General features: G+C 43.9%; 1 protein-coding gene across 2 annotated transcripts in view; it reads right to left on the bottom strand.

Moving 5' to 3' along the window:
* LOC126167258 (lysosomal alpha-mannosidase-like) overlaps positions 1–20241 on the bottom strand; it is a 162794-nt gene extending 142553 nt beyond the window's left edge. For both annotated transcript variants that reach the window (XM_049920463.1, XM_049920464.1), the window contains exon 1: positions 19965–20241. In XM_049920463.1, coding sequence (XP_049776420.1) covers positions 19965–20129 — 165 coding nt within the window. In that variant the 5' untranslated portion in view covers positions 20130–20241. The remainder of the gene's footprint in view (positions 1–19964) is intronic.
* Positions 20242–21999: the final 1758 nt, after the last annotated feature.

Here is a 21999-nt window from a genome sequence, read left to right as displayed (position 1 = left end):
CTTACAGCCCAGACCTGGCGCCAAGTGATTATCACCTCTTCATGCATTTGAAGAAATGGCTCGGGTCACAGCGGTTTGATGACGACGAAGAGCTCAAAGATGCGGTCACAGGCTGGCTCCAGGCACAAGCGGGTGATTTTTATGCAGAAGGAATTTCAAAGCTTGTGAAGAGATACGATAAGTGCCTCAATCGCTATGGAGACTATGTAGAAAAATAGTGCAAAGATGTAGTTGTAAGATGTATATATTAAAATATTTTTATTTAACTTGGTGTATTTTTTTAAATCAACCGGAGGTTACTTTCTGAACGGCCCTCGTATATTAACGACATAGGAGACAATATGAGTAGCCGTCTTAGATTGTTAGCAGATGATACTGTCATTTACCGTCTTGTAAAGTCATCAGATGAGCAAAACGACTAGCAAAATGATTTAAATAATATATCTGTATGGTGCGAAAAGTGGCAATTGAACCTGAATAGGGCGACCGGAGTGGCTGTGCGGTTCTAGGCGTTACAGTCTGGAACCGAGCGACCGCTACGGTCGCAGGTTCGAATCCTGCCTCGGGCATGGATGTGTGTGATGTCCTTAGGTTAGTTAGGTTTAATTAGTTCTAAGTTCTAGGCAACTGATGACCTCAGAAGTTAAGTCGCATAGTACTCAGAGCCATTTTTGAACCTGAATAAGGAAAAGTGTGAAGTTATTCACATGAGTACTAAAAGAAATCAGCTAAATTTCGATTACGCGATAAGTCACACAAATCTGAAGGCTGTAAATTCAACAATACTTAGGGATTACAATTACAAATAACCTAAATTGGAACGATCACATAAATAATATTGTGGGTAGAGCAAATCAAAGACTGCGATTCATTGGCAGAACACTTAGAAGGTGCATCAGCTCTATTAAAGAGACTGCTTACACCACGCTTGTCCGCCCTGTTCTGGAGTATTGCTGTGCGGTGTATGATCCGCATCAGGTGGGACTGATCGAAAAAGTACAAAGAAGGGAAGCTCGTTTTGTATTATCCCGAAGTAGGGGAGATAGTGTCACAGGCATGATACGTGAAATGGAGTGGCAATCATTAAAACAAAGGCGTTTTTCGTTGCGACAGGGTCTTCTCATGAAATTTCAAGCACCAGTTTTCTCCTCCGATTGCAAAAACATTCTGTTGGTACCCACCTACATAGGGAGAAATGATCATCACGATAAAATAAGGGAAATCAGGGCTCGCACAAAATAATTTAAGTGCTCGTTTTTCCCGCGTGCCGATCGAGAATAGAACGCTAGTGAGACAGCTTGAGGTAGTTCATTGAACTCTCTGCCGGGCACTTTACTGTGAATAGCAGAGTAATCACGTAGATGTAGATGTAGAAATAAAGTGCTCTCTTAATCGGCACGTGATATGTACAGATAATTTTGGATTCGTGCCACTAGCCATCGCAACTTCTCTCCTTCCTTGTTTGCGACAGTGCTGATTCCCACAGTAGCTGACAACACTGAGTGCGTGTATATTTTTATGTCGTGTTTGTGTTGTTGATGACTGTGAGAGGGGGAGGGGAGGGGAGGAGAGGGAGGAAGAGAGAGAGAGAGAGAAAGCCTGCTTAACATCCCCACCTGATGGACGATCACCATCAACAGTGTCACAAGCCCTCACTCCACGAGACACAGTGAGGAGATTTGGATTTTAAGGAAGGACGTTGGTGCAAAATGGTGATCAAGAATACTGTACGCTACCACCTCCCGTTCCCTTGTTCGCCAAACAATATCGCTTTTCTTCCCCCGCCAGGATTGGAAGCGGCATCATCTAAACCCATTACCGCAATACGAACTTGCATTAGCGACCTCGGCAAAGGAGGCAGGTTTGTCCAGTTTGCATGGTAGGTATAAACACCAGCCGCTGTACTCCGACCAGCCAACCGTTTCCGTAATAACGGATAAAGTTTGGATTGATGCTTCTGCCAACACACCACGCCCTCCCCTGAATTCGTCAATGAATAGATTCGCACACAAAGTGAAGCTACACTCTTTAAAGATGCGGGAAGGATGATTCGGCGTTTATGTTAGGTAAGCAGTCTGGTCACTGTGGACTGGTCACTATCTTTAGTCACTAAACTGAACGAGTCAGTGCAATGTAGTCTCGTTTGGGAGGACGCCGGTTCAGATCCCTGCCCGGCCATTCAGATTTCGGTTTTCTAAGTTTTCCCCAAATCGTTTAAGGCGAACGTCGGGAGAATTATTTGAAAAGGACACGACCGATTTAATTCTAAATTCTGAGCTTGAGCTCAGTCTTTGAACACTTCGTCATCGGGACGTTCAGTACTCATTTTCCTTCCTCTCTTACATTGTCATTTGTTCCTTGCTTATTTACAGCATAAAACAAAAAAGCGAATAGGGCTCAACTGTTAAGCTGTGCGGGTGTAGAAACACCCACTCAAATCGCAAATAACTGCTACCGATTAAATATGTCACCGACCCATTATACGAAAGTATCCTACGCACGAAACATAACGCATAATGTACGCTTCTATTCGCCCACCGTTCATGGGGTTTTAACACAGTAAACTGCCATGAAAAGATAAAAATCAAAAATTGTGCTGCTTTAGAGATACCCGAAACACTTAACAGAATTTATTAGCACAGCACTGGTATGATGCGAATTCGGGACATTCGGAATTAAGGGGTTAACGCAGCTTTTGACATCGTTGGACGTGTCAGAAAAGAGAGAGATAAAAAGCGCCGTGAATGCTTAACCAGAAATTTACGACACTTGGAAAATCAACTAAGCTTCAATACAGGCACTGTACGGACCGGAAAGAAGGAAACAGCAGAAGTTCGAACTGTCTATGTTATTTTCCCAGTTATTTGCTACTTCAGTGTTACAGCCAGGATACTGCCAATGGAAAATGCTGTGCATGTGATAACCGCGGTCGTGGACACTAGCGTCCGATAAGAAGGTCATCGGTTCTGTATGGCAGCCCACCCCCCCGGGATCCCTTGCGATAAGAGACCTAGACGATGCACTAATGGAAGAGGCAAACAGAGATATAATGTCGCAATGGAGACGTCTGTGAGTAACAAAACTTTGTATTTTATTTGACTTACATAATAATTTTGTTGTTTTATAATTTTTCACTAATTTCGTCCATTCATTGGTTTTCAGAACTAAAATAAAAGTAATAACACATTATAGTGAAATCAAACACCGGATGTGTAATTTACAGTAACACATCAGAGAAAACGATGCAGCAAGCTAAATCATCTTGTACATGTAGATGCCACGCTTTGCCATTAAACTCGTATTTACAAATAAAATATCACACAACGTCTTCTAGAGACTTAACCGCGTACTAATTTTTGAAACTAGTAACACCATCACATAGTTTTCAAGATTTCAAGTACATCACATATATGTCAAAGTCACGTTCCACTAAAGTAGTTCAAATATGCATGCCTAACAGCTCCGCGGATGAATATTGAAATATATGTTATTCAGTACGTTGAACGACAGAAAATTTAATTCTGATCGAGGACCGGTGTTTGATTGTGAGAAGACAAGGAAAAACGGCAGAACATGGAATGGGGGAAAGAAATGAAAGGTAGTCACCTGATAAGAGTTTTTCTCAGAACATTTTAATCATTGCCAACATTTCGTTTCTGCATCATGAAAGATGGCGCTACATGCGAAAGACAAAATGAAGGTTTCATGTAAATATGCTCCGAAACCAGGTTGTACACTGCAAATCATTTCCAAGAGCAGATGCTGACTTTCACCATAATTTATCGGGTACGAAATGCAGACTGGAGCTGAAGACACTGCAAAACTGGAAACTAAGAATGTATGACCAGGATAAGCTGTAATAACCTGAGTTCGCTGAGAGTTTCGAAAGGTGCTTTAAGCAACGGAAAACAAACAGGGAAGGAGAATACAATGGAAGATGAATGGGTAGCTCGCTTATAGAGATGATGCAGAGGAAAAAACTAGGCAAAAAGACGATGTACAGCAGAAATCCTTGGACAATACGCGAGACTTTCAGTTGATTAAAGAGGAAAATCTACTGGTGTGCAAAACAAGGATGAAAGCAACTTTCGCATGAAGTGCTACAGCCAAGTAACATATATCGATGAAACGTGAACCACTTGTAGAAAGAGCTGCTACGGTATAGTACAGAATTACGCAATGAGACGAACTATAATGACACTTTTATTTAAAGACAATAATTACACTGAAGTCACCGCAATTCATGATGCTCCCTTGAACATTACGTCGCGTCTGTAGTTTCCTGTGGGCGGATCAGGATGGGAGTTAGTCGCTAAATCCAGCAAAGAGGTGGCTCGTCCAACTGGAAGTCCTGGTGCTGGAAACCAAGCTGGAAATTCTTTGCAGATAAGGGAACTCGGTGGAATAAAGGACGTATACTTATAAGAGTTGAGGGGCATGAAAAGGAAGCAGTGGTTGGGAAGGGAGTGAGACAGGGTTGTAGCCTATCCCCAATGTTATCCAATCTGTATATTGAGCAAGCAGTGAAGAAAACAAAAGAAAAATTCGGAGTAGGTATTAAAATCCATGGAGAAGAACTAAAAACTTTGAGGTTCGCCGATGACATTGTTATTCTGTCAGAGACAGCAAAGGACTTGGAAGAGCAGTTGAACGGAATGAACAGTGTCATGAAAGGAGGGTATAAGATGAACATCAACAAAAGCAAAACAAGAATAATGGAATGTAGTCGAATTAAGTCGGGTGATGCTGAGGGAATTAGATTAGGAAATGAGACACTTAAAGTAGTAAAGGAGTTTTGCTATTTTGGGAGCAAAATATCTGATGATGGTCGAAGTAGAGAGGATATAAAATGTATACTGGCAATGGCAAGGAAAGCGTTTCTGAAGAAGAGAAATTTGTTAACATCGAGTATTTATTTAAGTGTCAGGATGTCGTTTCTGAAAGTATTTGCCATGTATGGAAGTGAAACATGGACAATAACTAGTTTGGACAAGAAGAGAATAGAAGCTTCCGAAATGTGGTGCTACAGAAGAATGCTGAGGGTTAGATGGGTAGATCACATAACTAATGAGGAGGTACTGAATAGGATTGGGGGTAAGAGAAGTTTGTGGCACAACTTGACTAGAAGAAGGGATCGGTTGGTAGGACGTGTTCTGAGGCATCAGGGGATCACCAATTTAGTATTGGAGGGCAGCGTGGAGGGTAAAAATCGTAGAGGGAGACCAAGAGATGAATACGCTAAACAGATTCAGAAGGATGTAGGTTGCAGTAGGTACTGGGAGATGAAGAAGCTTTCACAGGAGAGAGTAGCATGGAGAGCTGCATCAAACCAGTCTCAGGACTGAAGACCACAACAACAACAACAACAACAACAACAACAACAACAATTTCTGATGAAGTAACTGAGATGAAACGCGAGGTAGGATAAGACCATCGTCGAACCCTATGAGACACCAACACATTGAATGTAAGTTGGGCAATCCTGCATGTACCCAGTGCAGCTAAGTGCCATGAGAAACAAAGTCCTGTCCCGAGGGCAGGGTAACTCAGGTCCAGCGTCTGAGGCAACTGTCGAAGGAAACTCCCTAGCAGCACCAGCGGCCCTGCTCATATAGGCTCGTCTGATGCAATCCCCCGCGAGCACGCGCGTCTCCCGTGTCCTGTCCTCCTTCCAGAACATTCTGTCGTAGCTGGACACGTAGCTCCAGCGTCCCTTGCCACAAAAACGCAACCTCTCCTGCTTCCCAGCGCCCTGGCTGACGTTAGGTTGCTTTCCTACATGTTCATCTTATGCAATCTTATGCATTTCTACTCACATCCGCGACCCATTCGCGACAATTACAAACGGCAGGTCGTGGTGTGTGATCACAGTCGAAGGCACTGCAAGCTCTGCAATGTGCCCCCACACTGGCTCCAAAGTTGGTAGGATTGCTTGTTGTAGGCAGTTCCAGTCCTCCGCTCACCAGTGACCAGTGTTGGATGGTTGCTGATGCATATGGCCATGCTACTACGTGTCTCCTCATCCCAAACCACATGTGCTAGATGAGATTGAAATGCGATGAACTGGCAGGCCACGCCCATTTGCCGAATACCCTCTCCTTCTTGAGCTTCTCCACCTGTTCTGTTCAGTGCATTCGTGTACATTGTCATCCATAAAAATGAAATCAGGGCCGAATGCACCTATGAAAAGACGCACATGGGGAAGGGGTACAGTGTGAAATAGCGTTGACTAGTGAATGTACTGTTCAAATATCTGGATGTTGGTACACCCACGCAACACACCAAGACAATTGGACCACCTAAACAATCATGTTCGGATAATATTCCTGAGTGCATTACCTACTCTCGTACGGGGAGAGATGGGAAAACGTAATGCACCCAGGTACATCGTCGGATATAATCGTTTGGTGGTTCTACGGCGTAGGGAGGTATAATGTTGCGTGGGTGTACTGACCTACTAATCTGAATACGATGCACTCACCGGTCCATGTTGTTGTGCTACTGTACTTCTTCCTTACGTGGGTCTTTTCAGGGGTGCATTCGGCTCTGCCTGCATTTCTATGGATGACAATGCGCGAAAACATCGCACAGCGCTGACTGAGGATATTGGCGAATGCACTGCCATTCCAGTTTTCCCGACCTAAATCCCATACAGCATGTGTGGGCCGAGTTGGAAAGACGCACTGTGACTTCAGCGTAATTATTGTCTTTGAATAAAAGTGTAATTTATGTTCTCCTCATTGTGTATTTTTTTCAGTTACCGTCTGTACCATACTGTAGCTGTTCTTTCTAGGTATGGTACATGTTTCATCGAGCTACATTACATGGCAGTGACACATCATTCGAAAGTTACTTTCTTCATTAAGTTTTGCACACCAGCGTACAAACATTCAACAGGGGAAGCAGGCAGACTTCTAAAAAATTAAACCGATAGGAAGTACAAAGTGGCAAAGCACGATTTTCAAGAGGATAAATGCCAACCTATGTACCCGGGCATGGTTAAGTGTAGATGCGACTGTTACAGAAGCATCAGTTGAACAAGTCAAATGGTTCAAATGGCTCCAAGCGCTATGGGACTCAACACCTGAGGTCATCAGTCCCCTAGAGCTTAGAACTACTTAAACCTAACTAACCTAAGGACATCACACACATCCATGCCCGAGGCAGGATTCGCACCTGCGACCGTAGCAGCAGCGCGGTTCCGGACTGTAGCGCCTAGAACCGCTCGGCAACCCTGGCCGGCGGATTAGGGAAGGACGGGGTGGGAAGTCAGCCGTACCCCTTCAAAGGAACCATCCCGGCATTTGCCTGGAGCGATTTAGGAAAATCACGGAAAACCTAAACCAGGATGGCCGGACGCGGAATTGAACCGTCGTCCTCCCGAATGCGAGTCCAGTGTGCTAGCCGCTGCGCCACCTCGCTCGGTCAAGACATAAAGACACACCACAACTTGGCATTACAGGGAGCCCTGAAGAAATCGTTTCATAGCTTCTGTTATTGCTAATAACTAGACACCAGTACCTACGAGCTTTAATTTGTATGCTAAAGGTATGTTCTAACAACAGTTGGTTTATACTCAGGTGTATTTCTGGTCTTTTGTTCCTTATTCTCTGAGCGCTATGTGAAATGTTTAACTTCCAGCACTGAAGATGATCATTATGTGATCGAAAATAGATTTTGCTGTTAATAAATCAACAAAATTACGGCCAATGCTGACCTTCCTTCTAATTTTAAAAACTGTACGGATATACAGAGCCCGGCCGGAGTGGACGAGCGGTTCTAGGCGCTACAGTCTGGAACCGCGCGACCGCTACGGTCGCAGGTTCGAATCCTGCCTCGGGCATGGATGTGTGTGATGTCCTTAGGTTAGTTAGGTTTAAGTAGTTCTAAGTTCTAGGGGACTGATGACCTCAGAAGTTAAGTCCCATAGTGCTCAGAGCCATTTGAACCATTTGAACCGTCCAGTGGCGGAACTAGCGTACAAATTCCAGCCTTCGTCACCGATGAACAGCAGTCGGCATGGATACACGAACCAGTCGCCTGCTGTGGAGGCCCCTCATTGAGGAAACACTGTTAGTATACCCTTGGGTAACCTGGGCGATCAGTAGCTCAACAGTTGCACATCTATTTGTCCGTACACATCTCCACATCCACCGATCACCCCTGTCAGCTATAGCCCGTGGTGCACCGCAGTTGCCTCTGCGCTGATTTTGGATAGCGCCATTTTGCCATGCGTGGTACACTTCAACCACGGCGGCAAGCGAACTGTTCACAACCTGAGCCATTTCGCAAATACACTACTGGCCATTAAAACTGCTACACCACGAAGATGACGTGCTACAGGCGCGAAATTTAACCGACAGGAGGAAGATGCTGTGATATGCAAATGATTAGCTTTTCAGAGCATTCACACAAGGTTGGCGGGGGTGGCGACACCTACAACGTGCTCACATGAGGAAAGTTTCCAACCGATTTCTCACACACAAACAGCAGTTGACCGGCGTTGCCTGGTGAAACGTTGTTGTGATACCTCGTGTAAGGAAAAGAAATGCGTACCATCACGTTTCCGACTTTGATAAAGATCGGATTGTAGCCTATCGCGATTGCCGTTTATCGTATCGGGACATTGCTGCTCGCGTTGGTCGAGATCCAATGACTGTTAGCAGAATAGCCGCGCGGGATTAGCCGAGCGGTCAAAGGCGCTGCTGTCATGGACAGCGGCTGGTCCGGGCGGAAGTTCGAGTCCTCCCTCGGGCATGGGTGTGTGAGTTTGTCCTTAGGATAATTTAGGTTAAGGAGTGTGTAAGCTTAGGGACTGATGACCTTAGCAGTTAAGTCCCATAAGATTTCACACACATATGGACATTTTTGTTAGCAGAATATGGAATCGGTGGGTTCAGGAGGGTAATATGGAACGCCGTGCTGGATCCCAACGGCCTCGTATCACTAGCAGTCGAGATGACAGGCATCTCATCCGCATGGCTGTAACGGATCGTGCAGCCACGTCTCGATCCCTGAGTCAAGAGATGGGGACGTTTGCAAGACAACAACCATCTGCACGAACAGTTCGACGACGTTTGCAGCAGCATGGACTATCAGCTCGGAGACCGTGGCTGCGGTTACCCTTGACGCTGCATCACAGACAGGGGCAACTGCGATGGTGTACTCAACGACGAACCTAGGTGCACGAATGGCAAAACGTCATTTTTACGGATGAATCCAGGCTCTGTTTACAGCATCATGATCGTCGCATCCGTGTTTGACGACATCGCGGTGAACGCACATTGGAAGCGTGTATTCGTCATCGCCATACTGGCGTATCACCCGGCGTGATGGTATGGTGTGCCACTGGTTACACGTCTCGGTCACCTCTTGTTCGCACTGACGGCACTTTGAACAGTGGACGTTACATTTCAGATAGGTTACGACCCGTGGCTCTACCCTTCATTCGATCCCTGTGAAACCCTACATTTCAGCAGGATAATGCACGACCGCATGTTGCAGGTCCTGTACGGGCCTTTCTGTATACACAAAATGTTCGACTGCTGCCCTGGCCAGCAGATTTTCGATCTCTCACCAACTGAAAACGTCTTTGACAATTGTGGCCACGCAACTGGCTCGTCACAATACGCCAGTCACTACTCTTGATGAACTGTGGTATCGTGTTGAAGCTGCATGGGCAGCTGTACCTGTACACGCCATCCAAGCCCTGTTTGACTCAATGCCCAGGTGTATCAAGGCTGTTATTACGGTCAGAGGTAGTTGTTCTTGGTACTGATTTCTCAGGATCTACGCACCCAAATTGCGTGAAAATGTTATCACATATCAGTTCTAGTATAATATATTTGTCCAATGATACCCGTTTATCATCTGCATTTCTTCTTGGTGTAGCTATTTTAATGGCCAGTAGTGTAGTTTCTTTTCCGCATTACGACGAGGACGTCTTCACTTTGCTTTCCGCGTCTCGCCGCCACGATTCAATACTCTCCGCTGCTAGTACTGCCACCTGCCATCTGCGGGTACCAGACGTTGTGGTCGAGCGGTTCTAGGCGCTACAGTCCGGAACCGCACTGCTGCTACGGTCACAGGTTCGAATCCTGCCACGGCATGGGTGCATGTGATGCCCTTAGGTTAGTTAGGTTTAAGTAGTTCTAAGTCTAGGGGACTGATGACCTCAGATGTTAAGTCCCATAGTGCTTAGAGCCATTTGAACCATTTTGATAATACACGTTGACGTCCAACGTACGCGGTGGTCGTATTAAATGCGGGATCGTGTTATGACAATATGTGTGGTAGCAGGCACAAATTTTTAAAGTCAAACATTACTTCAGAGCAGCATCATTCGAAGTGCTAAAATTATGTATTTTTAAACTGTTGTCTTCGTTAGATAGCTGTTGACATCACTGCTGTAACAAATACTGTTTATCTGCTCTGCATAGTAACTAACAGTTCTTGATAAAACTTTACGTAGTTTTTGTGTTAGATTTCTTAGTGTTTTCTTGATCGTTTGGAACAGAAAGCGCCCTAAAACCGTCTTTTGTTTGTTTCGCGGCCGTTAGCCACTAGTCACTTGAATCAACAGTTGTCTTGTGACAGCCAGAGCGAGAGCACCAGCAGCAGCGAGTACTGTTTGTATAAAGCGTTTATTTTGCATTTTGTTTACGACCTTCCACTAAGGAAGGGATTCTATTTGTGTTTATCTGCTCTGCATAGTAACTAACAGTTCTTGATAAAACTTTACGTAGTTTTCGTGTTAGATTTCTTAGTGTTTTCTTGATCGTTTAGAACAGAAAGCGCCCTAAAACCGTCTTTGTTTGTTTCGCGGCCGTTAGCCACTAGTCACTTGAATCAGCAGTTGTCTTGTGACAGCCAGAGCGAGAGCACCAGCAGCAGCGAGTACTGTTTGTATAAAGCGTTTTTGTACTTACTTGCTGCGCTTAGCTTTTAAATAGTTTTTCTGGGAAAACCTAGCGTAGTTTTCGCGTCTCGTATTTCAGTGAGTGTTTCTTGATTATCAGAGTAGCTCATCAGAAGATTATCTTGGGAATTTGTAACCGTATAGGGTAGGGTAAACATAGTCATGTGTAGGGACTGTGGTTGTTGTGAGCGGACGCAAGGAGAATTGGCCACTCTTCGGGGGCAGGTGGAGGCTTTGTCTGTTAGGCTCATCGAGCTCGAGGCGCAGGCGTCGGCTCGTAGTGGCGTTGGGGCAACTGTGGTGAGACCTATGCCTACTTCGGTGGCCTTGGAATCACATGGAACCCCTGATGTCGCTGCGTCTTCCGGCAGTGAGCATCTTACCCCGTCAGCCATCACTCCAGGGTGAATGGCGGACAGTGGTGGGCTCGCGCGTGCCTGGCCGAAAGGCGAAGGTGGGATCTGGCCGCGTGGCAGCTGCCTTACCCCTTTCCAACAGGTACGGGGTGCTTCCTAGTGGTGATGACATCGTTTCCGAGCCACCACAGGATGCCTCGCCTGTTGGGCCAGTGGCCGATTCTCCGGCAAGGTCCCGACAGTCACAGAGGGCGGGCCTATTAGTTATAGGGAGCTCCAACGTTAGGCGGGTTATGGAGCCCCTCAGGAAAATAGCGGGTAGGTCGGGGAAGAATGCCAGTGTGCACTCTGTGTGCCTGCCGGGGGGTCTCGTCCGTAATGTGGAGGAGGCCCTTCCGGCAGCTATTGAACGCACTGGGTGTGACCGGCTGCAGATAGTAGCACATGTCGGAACGAATGACGCCTGCCGCTTGGGTTCTGAGGCCATCCTTGGTTCCTTCCGGCGGCTGGCTGATTTGGTGAAGACAACCAGCATCGCACGCGGAGTGCAAGCTGAGCTTAATATCTGCAGCATAGTGCCCAGAGTCGATCGCGGTCCTCTGGTTTGGAGCCGTGTGGAGGGTCTAAACCAGAGGCTCAGACGACTCTGCGACTATAATGGTTGCAAATTCATCGACCTCCGTTATTGGGTGGAGAACTGTAGGGCCCCCCTAGACAGGTCAGGCGTGCACTACACACCGGAAGCAGCTACTAGGGTAGCAGAGTACGTGTGGCGTGCACACGGGGTTTTTTTAGGTTAGAGGGACCCCCCCTTGGGCGAAACGATAAAATACCTGACGGCTTACCAGAGAGGACATTATCATCGTTGATAAAGAACGTCCGTTCTCAGAGACCAAAAACAGGAAAAGTTAACGTAATATTGGTAAACTGCAGGAGTATCCAGGGCAAGGTTCCTGAATTAGTATCTCTTATTGAAGGAAATAGTGCGCATATAGTATTAGAAACGGAAAGTTGGTTAAAACCGGAAGTGAACAGTAACGAAATCCTAGACACAGAATGGAATATATACCGCAAGGATAGGATAAACGCCAATGGTGGAGGAGTATTTATAGCAGTAAAGAATTCAATAATATCCAGTGAAGCTATTAGCGAATGCGAATGTGAAATAATCTGGGTTAAGCTAAGTATCAAAGGTGGGTCAGATATGATAGTCGGATGCTTCTATAGACCACCTGCATCAGCAACCGTAGTAGTTGAGCGCCTCAGAGAGAACCTGCAGAACGTCGTGAAGAAGTTTCGTGATCATACTATTGTAATAGGGGGAGACTTCAATCTACCAGGTATAGAATGGGACAGTCACACAATCAGAACTGGAGCCAGGGACAGAGACTCTTGTGACATTGTCCTGACTGCCTTGTCCGAGAATTACTTCGAGCAGATAGTTAGAGAACCAACTCGTGAAGCTAACGTTTTAGACCTCATAGCAACAAATAGACCGGAACTTTTCGACTCCGTGAATGTAGAAGAGGGTATCAGTGATCATAAGTCAGTGGTTGCATCAATGACTACAAGTGTAATAAGAAATGCCAAGAAAGGAAGGAAAATATATTTGCTTAACAAGAGTGATAGGGCACAAATCGCAGAATATCTGAGTGACCACCATCAAACGTTCATTTCTGAGGAAGAGGATGTGGAACAAAAATGGAAAAAATTCAGAAACATCATCCAGTACGCCTTAGATAAGTTCGTACCGACTAAGGTCCAAAGCGAGGGGAAAGATCCACCGTGGTATAACAATCATGTACGAAAGGTACTACGGAAACAAAGAAAGCTTCATCATAGGTTTAAGAGTAGTCGAATCATAGCTGATAAGGAAAAGCTGAACGAAGCGAAAAAGAGCGTAAAGAGAGCAATGAGAGAAGCATTCAACGAATTCGAACATAAAACATTGGCAAACAATCTAAACAAGAACCCTAAAAAGTTTTGGTCATATGTAAAATCGGTAAGCGGATCTAAATCCCCTATTCAGTCACTCGTTGACCACGATGGCACCGAAACAGAGGACGACCGAAGAAAGGCAGAAATACTGAATTCAGTGTTCCGAAACTGTTTCACTGCGGAAAATCGTAACACGGTCCCTGACTTCAGCCGTCGCACGGACGCCAAAATGGAAAATATTGAAATAAACGATATCGGAATTGAAAAACAACTGCTATCACTTAGTAGCGGAAAAGCATCCGGACCAGACGAGATACCCTTAAGATTCTACAGTGATTATGCTAAAGAACTTGCCCCCTTTCTATCAGCAATTTATCGTAGATCGCTGGAAGAACGTAAAGTACCTAGCGACTGGAAGAAAGCGCAGGTCGTTCCCATTTTCAAGAAGGGTCATAAATCAGATGCGAATAATTATAGGCCTATTTCGCTTACGTCAATCTGTTGTAGAATAATGGAACATGTTTTGTGTTCTCGTATTATGACGTTCTTAGATAATACAAATCTCCTTCATCATAACCAACATGGATTCCGCAAACAGAGATCATGTGAAACTCAGCTCGCCCTATTTGCCCAAGAAATTCACAGTGCCGTAGACACTGGCGAGCAGATTGATGCCGTATTCCTGGACTTCAGGAAGGCATTTGATACGGTTCCGCACTTACGTTTAGTGAAAAAAATACGAGCTTACGGAATATCGGACCAGGTTTGTGATTGGATTCAGGATTTCCTAGAAGAAAGAACACAACATGTCATTCTTAACGGTTCAAAATCTGCAGATGTAGAGGTAATTTCGGGAGTACCGCAAGGAAGCGTGATAGGACCTTTATTGTTTACAATATACATAAATGACTTAGTTGACAACATCGGTAGCTCCGTGAGGCTATTTGCAGATGACACGGTTGTCTACAAGAAAGTAGCAACATCAGAAGACTCGTACGTACTCCAGGAAGACCTGCAGAGGATTAATGCATGGTGCGACAGCTGGCAGCTTTCCCTAAACGTAGATAAATGTAATATAATGCGCATACATAGGGGCAGAAATCCATTCCAGTACGATTATGCCATAGGTGGTAAATCATTGGAAGCGGTAACGACCGTAAAATACTTAGGAGTTACTATCCGGAGCGATCTGAAGTGGAATGATCACATAAAACAAATAGTGGGAAAAGCAGGCGCCAGGTTGAGATTCATAGGAAGAATTCTAAGAAAATGTGACTCATCGACGAAAGAAGTAGCTTACAAAACGCTTGTTCGTCCGATTCTTGAGTATTGCTCATCAGTATGGGACCCTTACCAGGTTGGATTAATAGAAGAGATAGACATGATCCAGCGAAAAGCAGCGCGATTCGTCATGGGGACATTTAGTCAGCGCGAGAGCGTTACGGAGATGCTGAACAAGCTCCAGTGGCGGACACTTCAAGAAAGGCGTTACGCAATACGGAGAGGTTTATTATCGAAATTACGAGAGAGCACATTCCGGGAAGAGATGGGCAACATATTACTACCGCCCACATATATCTCGCGTAATGATCACAACGAAAAGATCCGAGAAATTAGAGCAAATACGGAGACTTACAAGCAGTCGTTCTTCCCACGCACAATTCGTGAATGGAACAGGGAAGGGGGGATCAGATAGTGGTACAATAAGTACCCTCCGCCACACACCGTAAGGTGGCTCGCGGAGTATAGATGTAGATGTAGATATGGGTAAATGCGAGACTACATATTCAAAGATCCGTGGCTTTTTTTTGTCACTTATCTCCTATGCCCCCTGGCAATGGCTTGTTAATGTGAAAAATGCCAAGTTGCTCCGTTCGGAGCCCACATCAAACTGGAGTCCCCATTCAGCTGACAGGGTAAGTCGGATCAAGGATCAGAGGAAAACAAGTGTGTAACACCTCCAACAAAAAATGGTTCAAATGGCTCTGAGCACTATCGGACTTAACTTCTGGGGTCATCAGTCCCCTAGAACTACTTAAACCTAACTAAGGACATCACACACATCCATGCCCGAGGTAGGATTCGAACCTCCGACCGCAGCGGCCGCGCGGTTCCAGACTGTAGCGCCTAGGACCGCTCGGCCACCCCGGCCGGCACACCTCCAACAGATTTTTCCTACAGTGTTCAGACCAAACTTCAGGACGATGTCAGCTTTAGCATAACGTACACTATTAGGCTCAATTATCCGTTGGCCAGCTTTGACCATCAGTCTAAATTTTTGAGTTGCTTTGAAAGAAGTCCGAAGCACAGCTCCCATTTATATGATTGGCAACACTACCTGCGCGAGCTTGAGCAGCTCTACTTCCTCCAGCAACTACGAATTAAATAATGGTATTATTCAGCTGGCTCATACTTCTTCGAGACCTCTTCGGTAAGTTGTGAACATCTGTACACTTCGCTAAAATCCGGCAAACTACGTTCGAATAATAACTCACAATTTCCACCTGGCATAATACACAGCTTACTTGTTGCGGGGATTTCCCTAAACCAGCGGTTCCCAACCCCCAGGGGTCCGCGAGCTATGCCAGAGGGGTCCGCAAGACGCTATTAGAATAAAAAATACATTAAATATATTTCGTTCGATACCAGATTTTTTGTTTTCACCGCTTCCTACAGTTTCAAGCTCAATATTTTTTCAATAATGAATACGTTAATGTTTGTTCTAAGTACCAAAAATAGAAAACGTATAAAAAGACTCTTTAATTTGGCATTTTTAGGTACTTGATACTGTGATATGACAAGGTACCAATCATGCTTGATGAGGGGGTCATCGAGAAAATTTTGTTGGGAACCACTGCCCTAAACAATTGGCAACACTTTGTAAAGTATCTCTTAAGTGTGTTGTTCCAAGATTAATTACAGTGCGCGCACTACTTCTCTTGGCTGCCTAGCACAGAATCTGTATGGGTTGGAGGACTTCGGGAAGCTGCCTAGCATTTCCTCTCAGCAGGCTAACTCTTCACGACTATTCCTTGCCATTGGCAGATTTCGGGTTCAGGCTGTTTGTGTCAGAGCGAAAGATGAAGCAGTTCCTGGGCCTTAGTGGGTGCCGAATTGACAGCCCTCTGGCCTATGGCTAAGACATTTCTCCGCATTCTAGTGCGTGTTCTATATCTTTTGCAATTCCTCTGCACTGTGGCACTTGCCTCATACACAAACACGTCATCTCCGAATTGTAGCAGTTTGGCAAGGAAGCATGTTGTTCCACGTAGATCTGTCATCAAGAGGGGTGGCAGATCGTTACTTGTTCTTCTGTGATCTGCATATGTAGTGCAGAAAAAAGGACTGTTTGCCTTTAGGTATGAGTGCTTATCGACCTTTAACTGTGTTATTTTACTAGTTTTGTCAAGTTTCATCAAAAGTCATAGGCACCTTACTATTGATCAGTTCTTGAGCTCCGCTGGAAGGCGAAAACGGCTTTGCAGAAGCCGTCATTCAGAAATACTCTGAGGCACGTGTGGATTCAAACGTTTCCTGAACATATCTGGCGCGTACACATTTTTGTAGGTGCTTTTGTGTCAAAATTGATAAACTTTGTAGTAGAAACTGTTTCGCTACTGAACCTCAGATGACTGATTTTGGTGAAACTTGTTACAGCGTAAGGACAAAGTTAAAGCTCGAAAAACGGTAGCTCAAGAGAAATAGTTCCTTAGTACTATGTTAAGTCTCATTTCTTTGTGTCTCAGTAGAGGATGAGTAGCACCCCAAAATCTTCAAAGAAAAATTACGCGAATAGCCAGACTTCGACGAGAAAGACGAAACTATGTGAAGAGACATATGAAGTGTGTACGCTTCTCTGTTATTACGATGATACACTATGGACTTTTTCCCTGGACTATCTCATTCGTAATCCTGTAGCCCTGACCACGTATATGCAATTGGATGGCTTCCATAAATCGAATCACGTAACTGCCAGGCTACTTTTCAAAGCTTGGTCGCAACCGTCTCTCTCAAGTAAACGTACATCGTTCTAGTAACCATTAGATAGTCGAACAGTAACCAAATGTTAAGGGAGGAATAAGAACAATAGTGTCCTAATTAAAGTCTCCTCAAAATCTACATTTGATCAATTGCATGCCTACGGACTTCCGACAAAATGTCGAAGTATAAGGGGCACTCAAATTAAAACAAGCCAAATAGAAAAGTAAGTAAACTGTTTATTATTTCAAAAGTAATCGTCATAACTGTTAAATGAATTGTCCCATAGGGAGACAAGACGGTCAATACCCTCATGGAATAATGTTTACGGTTGCCTAGGGAACCACGATTGTACCCAGGCGTACATCTCTTCGTCCGAAGCTAATCGACAGCCACCAATGTCTTTCTTAAGATCTCCAAAAATATGGAAATCGCGTGGAGAGAGATGTTACAGAGCTTCCCAGCGAAGCTTCTGCAATGTACACTTGGGCGTGCATGTTGTCTACTACGCTGCAGAAATTTGATCTGAAGTTCCGATCGCTCCCCATGCGGTTTCTTCATTTTCGGAGTCCTGGAGAAGACGTTCGCGATCGTCGATTTGCTTCGCACGAAGAGCTGCACGTCTGGGTACAACCATAGTTCTGTAGGCAACCGCAAATTCTTTTCCATGAAGGCATTGGCGTCTTGTCTCACGGTGGGATAAATGTAAGAGTATTAGTGGTTATGGTGATAACTTCTGAAACAGCTTGCTTACTTTCTTCCATCTGACTCGTTGTCATTTGACTGTTCCTTGTACATGAATACCGATGGATAAAATAGTAACAAATTAGAAAAAAATTTTTTTTTCATATCTATAACTTTAAATTTCGACTTGGCAACCTACCATTATCGCACACTTCGGCGCGCTTTCTTCGAACCATTTCGAAAAAAAGTCACTGAATTCCGCCAAATACGAGTTTACATTTACAATGAACCTCAATTAGAAAATAATTTTCAGACGGAGAAACAGATTAAAGTCACAATTGTGTCAGCTGGCGATTTACAATAATCGAAATGAGAAACTAGGCGTTGTCCTGCTAAAAGTTCTATTTTTTTGCAGACCATTCTTGGACGTTTCGCTTGATGAAAATTGGCTTTGATTACTGAACAAACCTGGTAAATAAAATTAATGTTAACCACTCTCCGCGGCGGAGGGGCTTTGGAGTTGTTTTCGTGGGAGCACACCGTGTACGTTTGGAAAAAAGCTTGAAGTCAAACAGCTGATCTCTAACCAAGCTTTTATCACCTACCCCAACCTACACTATACGATTCTGCAATGAACCGATAGTCAAAACCGATGCTCTTAAGGGCCTCATCATCGCAGAACTGGTTGGGTTTCTACAGCAACTTCATGTCTTTCGTAATTCAAGTTTCTGAGGTTTCAGTTCCGGTGAAACGGGCACGATCGATTTCTTTTCTGATCGTTCCCAATCCGAGCTTACGCTCCGTCACTTCACGCTAAGCAATAACTTCATTTGTAATTCAAGGCCCTTCATGCATTCGCTGTCTCACAATCATTAAAATTCTTAATCCTGCTTGACAACACTAAACTTTATTTAGAAAGTTCAACATGTTTTGCTGACGATTCATCCGGTATTCGTAAACTCAGAATTAATCTGATGGTCTCAAACAGAAAAATACACTACGTATGTCGTGTCTTAGTGTCCACTATTTGCGCGTAACTAATTAATGTACGCCTACGGCAAATTGCGCTCGAGGCTGTACCTATTAGTAGAAATCCCATCTCATCAACTCGAGCATAGACTCAAAACATTAAGCTTCGTGGCTATATTCACACAAGATCGACAATAAAATTTAAATCTATCAGTTTATTACAGCGATGTAGCAGTGTTTAAAAAGTAAATTACTTCTTCGTTTACACTGCAATAACTGTGTCTTAATAATTCATGAAAAAAATTAGGCAGAATCAGAATTTGCAACACACAAATCACAGCAGTAAACGCAACAATTAAAAAAGAAACTATATAAGCAATTTGTTACAGTGTACATTTGCGAGCTAAAATAATGACTCTTTGCCTTAAAACAAAAAAACGCCTAGATTGTTTAAGATTCAATGTACAATCTGTTAAGCGCAAAGCAAAAAAATTGCTTCTTCCTGGATTTTTTTTTAGGTGTCTGAAGGACCTTTAAAGCAACGGAGTGGTTTCTTAAGCAAAGTTCCTGAAATAATTATACAGAGCATAATTTTAAAAAAATTATCATTATCTTGAAGTTCGATCCTTCAATCATTCATCGCAGGTGTGGCAATCTTTAAACAATTTCCACTAGCAATTATGTGACCACTCCTAGCACACGCTACTTCCCGTCAGCCCCAGCAACGCAACTATCAGTATTCAAAACAAACAATTTTTACAAACCGCACCTTCCTTTAATGTGTCACAGACTGCAGTAACAAATATTGTTGCAGTAGTTTATCTGACATAAGTCCAGCCACCACAGTGTACCGGTACAGTAAACCCGGTAGAAGGATATTATAATTGATTTGAAGTACTCGACAGGTACCTCCGTAGAACAATACTGGATGATGATAATGATGAATACTGTCGGTTGCGATGTTGCGTAAAGCGTGGTAATGCGAACCTTTTTAGTAGAAGTACAACCTCCATACACAGGATTAAAAAAAGGCAACAAACATGCACTACAATACTAGTACAAAGACATAAGCAGTCTTCCAATTTGTGAATGTTAAACGTGATATTGATGTAATGCCTTACCTTGTATCCACAAACGTTTTCATCCACAGTGTCCAAATACCTTAACGAAGCAGAACCCTTCGAATAATATAGGGGTTTTGGAGGCATTCGTGGTACACATGATATTTCATTAGCAACAAACAAGATCACACCTATAACAAACAACATAATGTTTGCACCAGTCATTGCCAACACTCATACGTCTTGCAGCAATGCCGACGCACTACTGCCGCGGAAACTAACAGATTTCGCTGTTTTAAACTCCACAGCTCCGTATCTTCTGTACCCCCACGCTGAACTGTCGCTAGCGTCAGCTGTTTTCTGTCCGTTGACCAGGTTAGGTAACAGTCTGCCGTTGGCAACACTGCTTACGCCAATCGACTCTCGCTGACCGCTTCTCGCCACTAATATCGGACTTTAATATCTGTCACGACTTTCGCGCCAAATACGACGGAATACGTAATCTATCAAACGTTTCATAAGAGTCGGCAACGAAAAAATGAGAGTCTAAATTCTCAGAGCATATACCAAGACCGCTATTAAAGAAGCAGAATCGGCTCTACTGCATAGGCGATACGCGGAAATTTACAGGCCACCAAATCGTGGATGTGAATCGAGAAAACAGTTCAAATTATATATTCTCTCTGTTTGGACTGTTTGGTTTTGGCTCCAGAACAACATAATATAAGGCGTTACTCTTGTAGCCATGCAAGCACCATTCACGTGCTACCAAATTTGTTAATATATTCAACAGAACGTTAGAAAACACCAGGTGAATATGAAAAGTGTTGTACTACTGTTAAAATTATCATTTATTGTCCTTATTTCTAGGAATGAGCATCTGAAAATCGGTTAAGTATCTATAACCTGTCGATAGAACTCGTTTGCTTCATTAAAAAAATCTTCCAATTTCTTTTACTGCACCTCTGGTAATAGACGATTGCATGTTCCGGTTTCACATTTCATCTTTAAATTTACTTCGTCAGAATTTAAGACTGTGGTTTTCTCAGCCAAAACAATAAATAAATAAACAAATAAATAAAAATCCTATGGGAACAATTTGCAGTGGTCCTGATGTTCTTATCTTGTAGATTTTTATACTTTCTTATTAAGGATTATAATCATTGTATTGTTCATTTCAGGCATGTAATATTACAATACAGCTAAGCTGTAATAAATTGTGGCGTGAGAGAGTGTGGGTTGTGAAGGGGTGGGGAGGGGAACACACACAGCTCGCCTAGTGCGCCAAAATCTTGCAGTCGGCACTGATTAGGCGTTCATTTGATGTCCCAGGACACATTCGATAAGTGCGTTCGCGCTGAAACCGTCGTCATCTACGTCCGAAGTTCATTTGATGTCCCAGGACACATTCGATAAGTGCGTTCGCGCTGAAACCGTCGTCATCTACGTCCGAATGTAAACGTCCTTTGCGAGCCACTATAAGTGAAGGCGTGTATTTGCAAGGTACCTTGTGTTTTCCCGCCACAGTCACAGATGAACGATGTAAGAATTACTTCTCCTTTGCCGGCAAGCGAAATTCCGAATCCAACTGGTTACTTTTATCCATGCATTCTGGATTTCAGAGTAAATCATTACGTTTGAACTCAGAATGTGCTCGTGAATTTTTCAACTACTAGAGGTGAAGGCTATTGGGCGGTAGTTCAATGAAAACATTAGTGTCTGTATTACTTGAATGGAGAACTAGGGGTGGCGAGCATCAACCAAGAGTAAGTGAAACTAAAGTAGTAAGTTACTAATGAGAGAAGGAAATCGGCAACGTCTAGTCGAGAGTACTGAATTAAAGGAATAAATTACTACAGGAGAAAATTTTTCATTTACTCCCGAACTAAATTTATTTACTTTATAACTGGAGGAGAGCATCATCAATGAGTACGATCATACTTTATTAACTTAAGAGGAAATAAGGCAAAACTACTTATCAAATCGCAGCACGGGATCTCATTAACATCCATCGTACTACTGCTGGAAGTGCTTTCAACAGTGTGATAAACAGTTTACGTACCTTAAAGCCACTGTATGTGTCCATGCCACAGAA

The sequence above is a fragment of the Schistocerca cancellata genome, chromosome 1 (genome assembly GCF_023864275.1).
Source record: "Schistocerca cancellata isolate TAMUIC-IGC-003103 chromosome 1, iqSchCanc2.1, whole genome shotgun sequence".
In the NCBI taxonomy this organism is placed as follows: Eukaryota; Metazoa; Arthropoda; class Insecta; order Orthoptera; family Acrididae; genus Schistocerca; species Schistocerca cancellata.
This window is presented reverse-complemented; position numbering and strand designations above follow the sequence as displayed.